This window comes from Mya arenaria, chromosome 6, assembly GCF_026914265.1.
Source record: "Mya arenaria isolate MELC-2E11 chromosome 6, ASM2691426v1".
In the NCBI taxonomy this organism is placed as follows: domain Eukaryota; kingdom Metazoa; phylum Mollusca; class Bivalvia; order Myida; family Myidae; genus Mya; species Mya arenaria.
In genome coordinates, this window is record NC_069127.1 from 19,519,557 (window position 1) to 19,534,172 (window position 14,616).

General features: G+C 37.7%; 1 protein-coding gene and 1 pseudogene across 2 annotated transcripts; one reads left to right on the forward strand and one right to left on the reverse strand.

Annotated features, from left to right (window-relative positions):
* Window positions 1–11,657, reverse strand: LOC128238860 (uncharacterized). 2 transcript variants are annotated; one of them, XM_052955146.1, is made up of 8 exons: window positions 11,607–11,657; window positions 10,946–11,383; window positions 7,980–8,182; window positions 7,516–7,605; window positions 2,923–2,975; window positions 1,738–1,864; window positions 900–1,033; window positions 1–590 (listed from the first exon to the last, which is right to left on the reverse strand). In XM_052955146.1, the coding sequence occupies exons 2-8, from the start codon at window positions 11,213–11,215 to the stop codon at window positions 472–474; spliced, it is 996 nt and encodes a 331-aa protein (XP_052811106.1). In that variant the 5' UTR covers window positions 11,216–11,383; window positions 11,607–11,657; the 3' UTR covers window positions 1–471. The 2 variants fall into 2 exon arrangements, with proteins under 2 accessions (XP_052811106.1, XP_052811105.1); XM_052955145.1 differs by having other exon boundaries at window positions 10,946–11,647.
* LOC128238859 (uncharacterized) overlaps window positions 3,712–14,616 on the forward strand; it is a 27,008-nt pseudogene continuing 16,103 nt past the window's right edge.

A 14,616-nucleotide genomic window follows, 5' to 3' on the forward strand; every position in this document is an offset into this window, starting at 1 on the left:
TGTTTTTATAAGCTGACGACTTTTCGAATCAACCATTTTTATTTCAAATACATTTTTATAACAGGGTATGAACAAATTCTCCTGAATGTACATGTGGTTTATATTCCTCAACAGAACGACAAAACATGTCAAAAATACATTTGCAAACTATTAAACATATTATGGCGATTAACACGAAATAGCACCACACTCTTCATAATATCACCGGCAATAAAACAACTAACGTGCAACACGAATTAATTAAAATAATTAAAATAATGAATGTAGTTGACATGGTAAAGAATCAATAAATAATGCAGATCCCTGGCAATAAGTTCAATGACAGGCGCCGCAACAAATAAAAACCGGAAGTATGAATACGGCTCTAGTCATGGTGGCGCTCAAGATGCGTGGTCAAGGGCGTCCCCGGACGTACCCGTATATTTGTTGGAGGTAGGAAGACTCATGTCTATATCGTAGGGGCACTGACCCTCAGGATTTCGGGAACGGTGACTTCACGGCCGCCAGCCAGGAGTGGAGGAGCAGTTCTCGAGCGGATATCCGGTCTTTAGGTTCCACCCGCAACAGTCGCGATAGTACGTCCTTACAGTCTGGTGTTAAAAGCAGGATAAGAAATTAGTCATAGACAAATATTTGTTATTTGAATAACACACTGAACGTGATGATGTTACTGAATATACAACTGGAAGTTCAACATCATTTGCATGCTCTTTGGGAAATTTTAGTGAGAAATATTTATAACTGAAACTTGTGCGCGTCATTCACACTCGTTTTGCGAGTTGGGTTAAAATAACATTTCGATTGCGACTAATTACATCAATGACTATTCCATTATTAATTGTGAACATTTAGAGATAGAACTATTCATGTACATTACTGATACATATAACACTCCCTACCAGTACATAGGGAGAGGAACGGTGACAGTGTGAACCCCCGGGCCATGGCGGCGTGAAGCTGTGTGCGGTACGCCCTTTGTCCCGGGATGGAGAAAGGGTGATAACCCGTTAACATCAGGTACACGATCACTCCGCTGTAATGATAAGACTGCATGAGTTGTCTCGCTTTACATCAAACTTTTTTCTATTATCACATACTAGATTTAAAAATGACAGCGTGCTGCAGAAAATGGACAGCAAGTGTGCTAAGGGTTAAAGGGGCACATTGAATCGGGCTTGGTAGAAAATGTTAAAAAAAAGAAGTTAAATTGTAGTAATGATTTAAGGTTTCAACTGCCAGATATGTAAAGTGTGTACATATATGATATGTAAAGTTTATAACATAAATACAAGTTTTAGAAAATACAAAAGATATATTTGACATTCTTGAGCATTTGATTCTATGAAAGCAGAAGGGTACCCATGCTGGTCTCCATTAGAGCTTAAGGGTGCTACTGAAAAAGGGCAGGATGCAGGAACCTTCCGTAATTATTTATCTGAAACCTTACATACGTTAATATTTCACTTGTCAGAAAGTTGTAAATGAAATCAGAAGAATCCCATCTAAAATCTATATCAAAATTCCACATTTCGATCTGTATCGTAAAGAAGAAAATAATTGAAATGAACTGCTGTGTACAATTCGCAATCATTTAAGTCCTAAGTAATCCCAACTTGCACCAGTAATCCCTCACGCACACGAACAAATGTGCACGTATATGTCAGTGGGATTTGTGTTGGATTTATTTTGATTGCGCAATGTCGGATGCATGAATTGTCAAGGCGTAACAGCACGTACCAACTCCACATATCGACGGCCTGTGTGTACGGGGTGCGGGCCAATACTTCCGGGGCCGCATACGCCGGTGAGCCACACTGGGTCGTCAGAAAGGCGTCCGGGGCCACTCTGCCGCTTAATCCGAAATCTGTAAAAAAGAAGAAATTATGGAAATTTCCGATAAACTGGTATAGGCCAGGGGCCTCCTAAGGGTACCCGAAATGTTCCGGGAGCAGTTATAAGCTTGCTCAATCCGAAATGTGTGCAGAAATGAGTGTTGGGTTTCAAAAGATTTAGATAATCAGTTAATTGAAATAAGGACATACAGCTCAAAACTTCAAATGGACCGCGTTAACGCAGGAACCGGCGCGATGTCATAATGCACGTTCTAGACAAGGTTTGTTTCCGGTTTCCCACCTACTCTACATTTTGCTCCCAACCTAAACGTTGTTATTGCCTTGAGAAATATATGTTTTCATTTGTTTGATTTTTATCTATTAAAAGTTAAAATGAACTGTTTTCGGCTTTCAACAATGCCAGGGATGCTCAAACTGAGTATATCGATATTCTAATGCATTAAACCAGTAATTTTTGGTAACAGAAAAAAGGCTAATAATGAATTATTAAGAAAAAGATTTTGCGACCTATCTGCTATTTTTTTAATATTATTATTATTTTTTTTTTTTTTTTTGTTGGGGGGCTGGGGGGGCATGAATCCGGAAACAAGCATATTATTTTTAGTCCTTATCACTCAGAAAACTCTATGGAAGGTATAACATATGCACCGATGACGTGTTCATGTAATGTCCACTTGTTCAACTGGTAATGCCGATTTTTTGGGTCGAAAAATACATAGTTGAGCCTATTTTGTCGACATGACAGAAATGATATCGACATGAAGTGTTTAACCTTTTTTGTTAACAAAAATAAGTCAACATGTTCAGTGATTAAGTGAAGAAGAAGATATAATGTTGACGCATTGTCGAGGTATAATCCGTCAAGTTGACATAGAAGGAGTGGACACAATTATATATGATTGCATCATCAGTAGATACGATATACGCTTCCATAGAACTCAGAACAATATGCTTTAACATTGGTCATGCACTTACTTTATAAGAAAACAAATGGTTTATCGAGCAAAAGCAAACAAAACTAAGATGTCGAACTACTGTAATAAATTACTCTTCGTATAACAATACTTACCAATGACGGTCAGGTGTCCGCGGTCCAATATCAAGTTTTCTGGCTTCAAATCCCTGAAACAAGATTCAGTAACCTTATAATATGGTCATACTCTAAGTGATATATTAAAAATGGTTTGTATGAAATAGATGAGGCATACACTTTCGACAAGCAAGGCATTGCAAATAAGGCCACTGTCACCCTTGTCAATGTATATTTGTTTAATCTCTCAAATAAATGAAAAATGGCCTCTTGAGCGCTTCAGGCAATCGGAACTCCTCGGCCATTCTTATCGAAAACAACCCCGGATGTATGCCGGTACATCAGTTAAAGCAGTTCGTAATTTTTTTAATTATATCATTAATTAAATGTATTGTTGTCAATACATCCGAGGTTGTTTTCGATAAAAATGGCAGAGGAGCTCCGAATGCGCTTCAGGTGCATAGAAGTCTTAATGGAACTAGACATCATTTGGTGCAAAAATCGGCAATTACGGTATTTCCTCAAAACAGGCCTTGATTTGTCAAAGCGAGCTAGCAGGAGGCCGATAATACATCATTTTACATGATTAAAAGAATAAACGCAACAATCATCGGAGTTTCCCTGTACTGTTCGGAAATAGCCCTTTTAGTTTCCCAGTTTACATCATATCTATTTATGAGTACAGATAAATACATCGACACTATTTTTAAACTTACTGGGATTTACGTGGTAGAAAACCCCAGTTAATTTCGTATGGGAAAAGTGCGCAAAAACTGCGAAAGATACATGTGTCGTAAGCGATGTGATACATCACTAAGTAAGATTCAATGCGCTGTACACAACGATGTCAATTTTACGTCAGATTTTGACAAAAAAAAATTGCAATTGTATCATCTGGTGTCTAGTCCCTTTAATGCCAAAAATAGAAGCAACTCGATCACTACTGTCAAGAGTACGTGCTATGTGCCATATGATTGTAAATCATTCGGAACTCTTCGGCCATTTTTTCAAAAACAACCTCGGATGTATGCCGGTACATCTGTTGAAGTAGTCCGTATTTTTTTTAATAAAAGCATTGATTAAATGTAGTGTTTAATAGTTGTATTCATTGCTCTCAGTTTAAATTGATTGCCAGTGAAGTGTATTATTGCAAACATAATTACGATTCCCAAGAGTTAAGTCATAAATTTTAACTACTAAATAAGATTACTACGCGATCTATTTGCAGCGGACTTAAACGTACCACTTTTTAAGTATGTAAACCGTCCATATACATCCGAGGTTGTTTTTGAAAAAATGGCCGAGGAGTTCCGAATGGATTGTAGATATGCTATTGAATTGATATAACACTTTCAATATTTATTACAATGAAGCGTTCGGGTCAATGATGCCATAAAGATGACGAACATTTCTTATTTCCTATTTGCCATATATAATTTGGTAAATATCTTATTTTTTATCTTCAATATTGGCACTACTAAGAGAACGATTTTCTTAATGACACTGATGACATGGCACTATGTAGATAATTAAATTGATAAAACACTTAAATATTTAATACGATGAAACGTTCAGGACAATGGTGCGTTTTGTGCAAAAAAAACACAACAAATATTCATTATTTCCTATCTGAGTTTTTTTTATCTGCAATATTGCTAATATTCAATAAACGATTTTCTTAATAACATGACAGTATCGACTTCAGATAATACTCAGCCGATTGTCAACGAAGTTACATACTTTTTGGCTGCCAATTTGAGGGCCATTATCTTCCGTAATTTGTTTGTATTGAAGATATGGATTGTCTTCCTATGCCACCTTTACTCCTATACGATCGTCTATCTATCTCTTGAATCAACACTGCCAAATTGGCCTCCAGACTTCTCTAACTTCTTAAGCAGGTATTTAAATATTGTACATTTGAAGAGAACTACTGTATATCTAAATGAAAATACCGCTTAAAAGAACTCTTATATGGAATAAATTAACGTTATGTGTGCCTACTATGTCCACAGTAAAACGGTATAGTGGTCAAAGAGTGCTTGGATATTCAATTACGATGGCTGAACAGTATTGAATTTTACATGAAATAATTTTAAACATTTACATGTTAATAAGACATGCACTGGTTTGCTTTTAAAGAGTTATAAGTGATTAGATACCCTTCCGTAGTCTGCGAAAGACTCATTATGGCTGTATACAATATAAACTAATACAAGAATACTTATAAGTGTGAGAAGCATACAGGACCAAATATTTGATTAAGGCCGCGTCAATAAAGTAATAAGGGTAAAATGGAATTTGAATTTGGATTACTACAAAATACATGTATGTGAAATAACAGCAATCATGACTACAGCTGAAAACAAGGACGGTCAGAATAAACTAAGTAAAACAATTCGGGATCAAAAGCTGAAATTCAGTGTAGAGATCCATAATGACGGAGCAGAAGGTGATGAATACGAGCAGGATTTCGAAGACACGGAGCAAGTCCGACCACTCGACTCCGATGTTGACACCGTTGTGGGAAACACGGAGCAGACAACAACTTCCAGGGAAGTGAGACAGACTACTCGGACGGTGAAGAAGACAGTGACCAAGACTAGAGGTGATGGGGGAGGGACAAGTGTTGAGGAGACAACGGAAACCAAGACGGTTAATAACTCAGAAACTGGTAGACTGGCCCCTCCAGGAAAGTCTGACCGTAAAGTGGCACATAGTGAGTCTAAATCGCCACAACCCGAGTCCAGATCACCATATCGCGATTCACCAGGATTAAAGGCTCCATCCTCAAACAGGGCCTCGAAATCACCTGATCGTAAAGTGAGTCCTGCATTCAAGACCCAACCACCGGGAACAGAATCTCCGATACAACATAGGAAACAGCAGGCGCCACAGCGACAGCAAGCAGAGAAACCTGAACAGAATAAGCGCAAAACTACAGACGACAATGCTGCTAAAGGTGATTCTCAAACGGCGAAACAAGCTAAAGTGACACATGACCCACTAAAGGCGCAGACTCATGGAAGAGAAAACAAGAAACGGTCAGAAAAGCCGGGGGCACTGCCAGCAGTTCAGGCAAAGCCGGGGGCGAACCAGGTGGAAGGTGGGACAACACACCAATCCACCAAGGACGAGCTGAAACTACCACACATAGACCGAGCTTCGCCTGGCGGTGAAGCGTTATCCTCTCGCAGGTCACCAGGTAGGCACAGATTTGTTTTTACATCGTTTGACATGGTTAGCTTTGTCTACATGTATATCGTTTAAGTGGTACATGCCAACCATTGCTTGCTTACTTACAAGTACCCGGTACTGAAAATGTACAACAAAATACACTGAACATCAGCCTTGTCCGTCAATTTCCTGTAGTTGTGAACCAATGTAGCAATATGACGCGGATTTCTTCCTAGTGATACCTAGCTATTCTGATGTAATTATTTAACAGTTGCATTTACAATGTAATGCAAGTTGATCTCTGTGATATTTTCTTTGCAGAATATTTTCAATGACATGCATGATCAATAGCAACATGATAGTACTGATACACATGTCAATCATTATTGTGAATATAAGGTCTAAATCAAAGGCGGCAGTTATGTTAACAGGATCCCCTTATCCGTGCGTGTACGTGGCGGCAGTTATGTTAACAGGATCCCCTTATCCGTGCGTGTACGTGGCGGCAGTTATGTTAACAGGATCCCCTTATCCGTGCGTGTACGTGGCGGCAGTTATGTTAACAGGATCCCCTTATCCGTGCGTGTACGTGGCGGCAGTTATGTTAACAGGATCCCCTTATCCGTGCGTGTACGTGGCGGCAGTTATGTTAACAGGATCCCCTTATCCGTGCGTGTACGTGGCGGCAGTTATGTTAACAGGATCCCCCTTATCCGTGCGTGTGAGTGTGCCTCTTGTCTTAACTACCCCCAAAATCACATAATAGGCTTTCGGTACCTCGATTTATCTATAAAGGTAATAAACTTGAGGCGATGTACGTGGTAGTTTAACAATTTGAAGTACTTTGTAGTACTGAAGTATTAAAGCCTTGAACGATATTTTGAAAAAAAAGCCTTATGATCTTCTCGGCTTTGAGGTGAACAATCTTTGCTGTGGTTACATTGTTTGATACCATATAGCTATGCAAATAGTTTGGTATATTGTGTGAATAACCGATTTTTAAATAATTTATTTAAAAGGAACTTTAAAACTCAATTATTCTAAAATTGGCAATTTAAAGCAAAACTGATTATGCGTTTAAATAGCGAGTATTGATAAAATTAAATAGCATGATCTGATAAGACCGCAGTTCTACACGTGTTGACAATAAATCAACGAGTAAATACCATATAAAGATCTATCATATTCATTTTCTCGAACCAGAAAGTTATGCATCGAACACACATCCAGAGACTCGCGAAAGTTAAGTCGGGAAAAGTGCGAGTCATGCTATGATTTTGAAAAATCTGCGAGTCCAAATTATGGTCATATGCGGGTAAATATGTACATTTACAAATCAATCAATCAATCGCAGAATCAATTAATCAATTAATCGATCAATCAATCAGTCAATCAATCAGTCAGACAAATCAATCAATGAATCGATCGATCAATCAAACAACATTTGATCAATACCTGTGTACAATGCCGTCGTCGTGTAAGTAGGCAAGAGCATCAGCGAGTTGACGAACAAGTGGAACCGTTTCCGCTTCCGGTATAGACGTCCTGAAAATAATTCACGATCAATCATGAGTGTCATTCAGGTTTCGTCTCATAAGGTTGTCTCATTTCCTTGTAACATTTACGCTTTAGTTTGGGATAACAAATTGATCATGTTAGCCAAACTTTCAAACTTCAAATCTCCTTAACGTTTTTATTAGTTTTACTCGTAGTGACAAGAAAGCTTCGATATTATTTTTTTTATTATTTTAAAGACACCAAAGCTTAACATGTAAGATAAATATCTAGGTGTGAAATGAATTTTTCATCTGCTTCTTCATTAAAGGTCACTAAGAACCTCTTTCGCTTCCACCTCCCGATATATATGTAGGGGTGGCGCATGGCTTTAAACCTGCAACCTCTGAGCGGTGTCGACGTACCTGCATGCCAGGTGCTCCTTTAGAGAGGTTCCCCGTGCAAGGTCCATTACTAGGTAGAAATTACTTGAAGTTTCCATCACTTCGCGCAGGCGGACTATGTTCCCGTGCTCCAGTCGTCGGAGAGTCGTCATCTCCCGCAGGAAGCGGCGGCGGGCATGCTCCTCCTGTAACACGGTCTTCTTAGGGAGAATCTTGATTGCAACCTGAAATATGAAAGTTCTGTATCAAAGGATGATAAAAAAGATATACAGACTCAAACCTCAAAACATCTAAGATTATTTTTTTTATTTCAATATAGGGGAGAAAAATTAACAAAAACAGCCCAAAATGGACCATTTCAGAAAAGACTGGCAATGTTTAAAACAAACTGCCAACTCATGGACAAAAAGAATTTCGGTGCTGAGGAAGGGGGGGGGGCAAGTCAAAAGATACGCCCCCTAAGTTACGCCCCCTCTAACGTCAATCCCTGGATTCATCCCGGCTTTGGGGTCTTCTTTAGAACACCCCATAATGCACCAGTCAATTGTAACCACGGCCCCAAGGTCCGGGGGTATACCCGGGATAGCCGGGGAAATGGGCCGTGTTTTTACCATCCCAGTGGCCCTGCAGTGCCGGGTGAAATCGACTGGTGCATAAGAGGTGAATTTGTTTTCTTACAAGTGCGAGTACAATAACTCGAACGTAGATATTCGAATTATTAATTTATATCATTTTCCTGTGAAACACGCATCCATGCGTGTTTTTCTTGGGTATGTATGCAATAAATTAAAGAGTTCACTACCAATGTACGGTTGTCGCATAAACATGCTTTTAAATTCTCGACCAATTTATCATTCCAAACAATGTGTCAACAGCCTTGTATATAACGAGTGTTCATTTCAGAACATCACAGGAGTGATATAAATCCTAGTTTATTTATTGCTGTTTACGTTGTCTTGATTTATATTAGCATACGTTTAAAGATACTTTCAGTAAAACCCGAATTAAAACGACTTTTGACAACCTGTTGTCGAATACTTCATTGCAATACTAGTATTACAGTACTCCCAGAATGTCATTAAATATCATTTGTAAATACCATAAATTTGTAATATAACACATGAACACCTGGGGCGGTTATAGTATTTGATAATAGAGGGTGCGTAATTTAGGGGCATAACATTTTGACTTGCGCCCCTCTCTCAGAATCAATATTAATTTGGTTAAAAGAGTTTATGGTTTTTGTTTTAAAACATTAACGATTTTTAGTCCGAAATGGTGCGTTTTGGGCGTTTTTCTTTATTCTTTTTCTTAAATATCGAAAAAAATGGGCGATTTGAAGGGGGGGGGGAGCATACGGCGCCCCTTCCCCTGGATCCGCTTGTGAACACACACTTTTTTAATATTTTAGATGTTAAAAAGACGAACCTGCAAGTGTTGTATTTAACTGTATCTCGTTTTACTGAATATCTAAACACAGGTGACAATATCGGTCAGGGATGGTAACGTTCTGAGATATTATTATATACTCTCTCCCTCCCTGACCGAAACTGTCACCTATGGATCCACGCTATCTAAAAATGCACTAGTTAAACGATGTTGTTTTTTCATGTAGTACGAGTAAAACAAATATTAGCCACATATTTTCTTTAATTAATAGCAACGTGGACATAAAACCTGTTAAAAAACGCCAAAATATCGCTACTTTGTTTCAATTGAGCACAAATCATATGTTTTTTTTAAACATTACAGTCAAATGAATTTAACTTAATACGGCATTACAATAAAAACATTTTTCGGCATCAACCTGTATTGTGCTTTTTTAATACTAACTGAAAATGCCACCGTCGAAGGATAGATTTTTCCTGAACGCCAACATTTAATGCTTACGAAAGATACCTTGGGAAAGTTATATAGTTTGACCTGAACGCCAACTTGTAATGCTAACTGAAAATGCCATAGTCAAACGGTACATGTTTTTCCTGAACGCTAATTTTAACGCTTTTAACGCTGATTGAACTTTTAAATTGATATCCCTTATTAATTTGCTTTAACATATTGTAACTAACTAGGTTGTTTTAGTGTTCAAAGGAATAAAATGCGACTTGTATGATCTTCTTTAGAACACCCCATACGTGTTAAATTTGTGTCCTATCAGAACCTAGTACAATAATTCAAATTAAGATATTCAAATTATTTATTGATATCATTTTCTTATGATACATCGATGGATGCGTGGTTTTCTTCAGTTTTTAGGAGATAAAATTCAAGAGTTCACTAGCACTGTGCGGTTGTCGCATAAACATGCCTTTAAATTTTCCACCAGTTTATCATTGAAAACAATGTGTCAACAGCCTTGTATATAACGCGTGTTCATTTCTGACCATCACAGGAGTGATATAAATCCTATTTTGTTTATTGCTGTTTACGTTGTCTTGATTTACATTAGTATACGTTTAAAGATACTCATTAAAACCTGATTTAAAACGACTTTTGACAACTTGGTGTCAAATACCTCGTTGCATTATAACATTATTCACAGAAAGTCATTAAATATCAGTAAACAGTTTAAGTTTGTAACATAAAACGTGATTCACAATTACTAATTCATGATATTGACGTTATTTAAAAGATGAACATACTGCGAGTAGTGTATATTAGTGTAATTCTTATTTATTTTACTAATTTGATGTTTTTATAGATCCACTCATATGTGACATACAGCTCAGGGGTAGGGACCTTTTCAAATGAAATTTTATTATGTCTCCCGCCCTGTCCGACACTGCCGCCTATGTTTCGACATTTTTTTTGACAGACATTCGAGTTTGAGATTACACTTCTTAATCTAGAAGAAACTGTTAAAGGCCGTAAATGAATTGAACAATTTCTAAATACTGTCATTGATATGTCTGTATTATAATCATGTTAACATATTTGGTTCACCATTAATATTAAACGAGTACACTTGACGCAACGCGTATACGAACCGTGTCGGTATTGTTGAGACGCTTGGCGGCGCGCACCTTGGAGAAGGCGCCCTCGCCCAGGAGCCGCCCCAACACATATTCCCCCACCTTCTTCCTGCCGTCCAGCGGTTCAAATTGCCCCCGGAAACAATCATCGAACGTCACCTCCCGGAAGCGTGCACGGAGCGAAGCGTTCGGCACCAGTCGCGCGTCCCTCGGTGCCATAAGCTCGCTCTTTTGTCGCACGATGTTTACATTTTCCAGTTCCGCTTTGAGATCTTCTTCCTTCATCGTGATGTCACGCACTGTGTCAAAATGAGGATCTTACCCTCTTAACTTCTCATTATTTTAATGTTCGGCACATAATCTGCTATTACGTCTTGGTGCGCACCCTCACATATGTCCGCACCGCAATCTATGTCTTGCTGTTAGCAATAACATGCATCCAAGTACACATCACTGAAAGCATATGAAGTGCTGTAGAAAAAGTTAAATGTTTTAATTAAGTCTATGTTAATCGCACTTAATTCCGCCCTTCCTAACCGCGCTTTGCGCCTCCTGCAGGCAGTGTTTTCACATTTGCTACGGGATTAAACTCCGGACAACCTTTCTTTTCTGTGGTTATGTTTGAAAATGTCAAAACTCAGTTTATTTAACTAAATCGAAACATTTAGCTACTTACGGTGTTTATTTGCTCACGATTGTTAGACTGAGAATATTATCTTGTAGGTACACATGCCGCTCACAGTATAGTATTACGAGCATTCAAATGAGAAATATTCAATTCATCTACTCAACAAAACTTCTTAATATATGTTCACCTGGGAATATTTGGAATTGACGCAATTATTTAATGATTGATATGCTTGAGGATTGGTTATTGAAAGATGAGAAATTGAATGTATGAATAAATGAATGATTTAACGAACGAACAAACAAATGAACGAACGAATGAATGAAATGTTCTTTGATTGATTGATTGATTGATTGATTGATTGATTGATTGATTGATAAATTAATAGGTTACAAGTGTTAAAAGATAAATTGATGATAAGTTGATTTTTGATCGATTGCTTAATTAAATGATCCATTGTTTGATTGATAGATTGATTGACTGACTGATCAATCGATTGAATGATCAATCGATTGAATGATTGATTGATTGATTGATCGATCGATCGATTGATTGATTGATTGATTGATTGATTGATTGATTGATTGATTGATTGATTGATTGATTGATATCGGTGTCCGCCTGTCATCTCAGAGGTCGTGGGTTCATCCGGATGATTTGATTTTTAAAATAGTTACCAAACACGGTTCGAACTACTTACTTTCCCACCCGTTCAAGTAGCTTCCATTAAAGGCGACCAAACAGAAGTTTGTTCCCGTGATCAGTTTACAATTTCAATCTGATAAACAAATATTTCAAGCGTGCAGTTAAAACGATTCAAACATTAATGATTGGCAATAAATATTGATCAGTAGGTAGTTAATATGAGGACATTGACTTCCGAATAGGTGCGAGCGTATGAAATTGACCGAATGGTTTTCGGTTTATGAGTTAAACGCCTTATTAAGTAATCGGTTCATGAACACTTAAAGAAATAACGCATTTGTGAAATTGATAAAAATAGTGAGATAATTTATAATGCCAATTCATTCTATTTAAACGCTGTGGTAAACTAATCGTTAATGACGATTTTTGTCCATTTAGGTATCACCTTCTGTCTTGTATAACTCTAAACATGCCGGTCAATATATATATTTTAAAGCCCGAGATTCAGCTGAAAGGCCCATTTGCATTTGCCAAGTTCACGTCATCAACTCTGCAAATTGTTAAGTATATATATATATCATAAAGACATTTTTAACAATAGCTATACAAATAATGATCTAGTACGAGAGAATGATACATAAGAACATCTGAAAAGAAAAAAAAACGGCACAAAAGAGTGTTAACTTCAGAATTCGAGCTGGTGACCACTAGATTGTGTATCCCAAATCTGGGTAATGTTTATGTTTTCATTCTTGTAACCTGAAATGGCGGTTATGATATAAATTCCTTTTGAATTCCAATTTCCATTCAAAACATGAATGTGCTAGTCAGCGTAGTTGCCTAATGCATTTAGAAATGATGATCGGCATGTTTTACATGCCGTCCTTTTTTATAAAGTTCTGCCCACAGCCTTTATAGCCGCATTATGTTTGAACCCGCCGTGTGCTATCACGAACTAAAGTGTAATTACGTGCAGTAAATGACTGTCAGACGTGAAATATAAATGACTGCATCTTCCAGTCACATCTTATCAGCAGAGTTGAAGAAACAGGGTGGGTAACAAGAAGATGAAGTCGCGATGCCATAGCTGTTTTCGAATAGACCCCTTGGTAGTGTAATACTCGGGTACACGGGGTACACGGGAGACAACTTTCCCGGGCTCAAAGCAGAAGTGGTACCCATCGTCGGCAACAACGGCAATTTCTTCATAAGTACAGCGAAGCATAGAGCAGAAAAGTATCGAGGTATCCGGCGATGTGTGGTGCCATAGTTTACCGTCTTTCAGTATGCAAGCTGCCATACAGTACAGTGGCAGATCCAGGAATTCATAACTGAAGGGGGTAGGGGAAGGGGGATGGGAACAACCGTCAATCCTCCTCAAGGTTTTGAAATGTCACGTATAAAATAGTTCATGGATTTCATTCTTCATTTAGGAATACTTTTATACCTATCTTATAAAGTGGAATGACAAAGAAAATGTATATATATCAGCCTTTTTAGGTATCAATTTAAGGTTGAATGAGGTGTTTTTAGTGTTCATTTGCCGACCAACTTGGGGAGAAGGGGTCCAACGCCCCCCGCTAGATCCGCCACTGATAAGTACTATTTCAATTGACAGCGAGACATGGATGTAAGGGAGACAACCCGTATGGTGAAAATGATCTCTTACAAAGAGTCAACATCTAAAGAGACATGTTTACAATATTCCCACAGATACACACACAAATTTAAACATTGGTTGGCAACAAAGTACACTTACTTGGCCGTCACGAACCTTTTCACAGATTAAGAGCCATTTTGAGTTGTATTTGATCTATGCTTTCCTGTCAATTTGCGGTCGGAAATGGGCTCCTGTTAAATCTATTGACGCAGATATTTCCTGCGTCAGTCTGTCAGCTTTAAGCGTCTATAATTTAGAAACATAAACTTACAATAAAGAATCTAATAATTTGCGCGAAAATATCAAAAATCATTATCCTGACAAATAAACTGTATTCATATACAGTATGATGTTATTTTGTTTAGTTAAAATTAAATAAATGCTTATAAACTTTAATAGTACTATGTATAAATGAATTCTTTTTGACGATTACATTTCACCCTGTAGATGATCGCGGGGGTCGACACATTGGGGGCAAGTTATACTTCTACTAATATATTAATATTGATATAAGCTATTGTTGATGTATCACTGCTGCCCTGATGGCCGTTCCAATGTTATATAGATTTAAAGGAAAATTAATTTGCAAATTGATCATATCCTGGGCTTTGCTAGTTATACGCGAGACAATCGATCAAGCTTTTCATTGTATTATAAATTAATCACAAGTATTTGGCATGATTTTGGTTTTTAGCAATTTCTTATATGATAATTGTTCTAACAGTTTTTACACTTTTATTTTACTCTCATCAC

What these genes read in the sequence shown, in the direction of transcription:
- LOC128238860 (XM_052955146.1), bottom strand. Translation starts at nt 11,215, where the DNA reads ATGAAGGAAGAAGATCTCAAAGCGGAACTGGAAAATGTAAACATCGTG. An exon ending in AAGGAGCACCTGGCATGCAG is followed by an intron (nt 7,606 to 7,979) that starts GTACGTCGACAC and finishes AATTATTTTCAG; the next exon opens with GACGTCTATACCGGAAGCGG. An exon ending in CGGACACCTGACCGTCATTG is followed by an intron (nt 1,865 to 2,922) that starts GTAAGTATTGTT and finishes TCTTTTTTACAG; the next exon opens with ATTTCGGATTAAGCGGCAGA.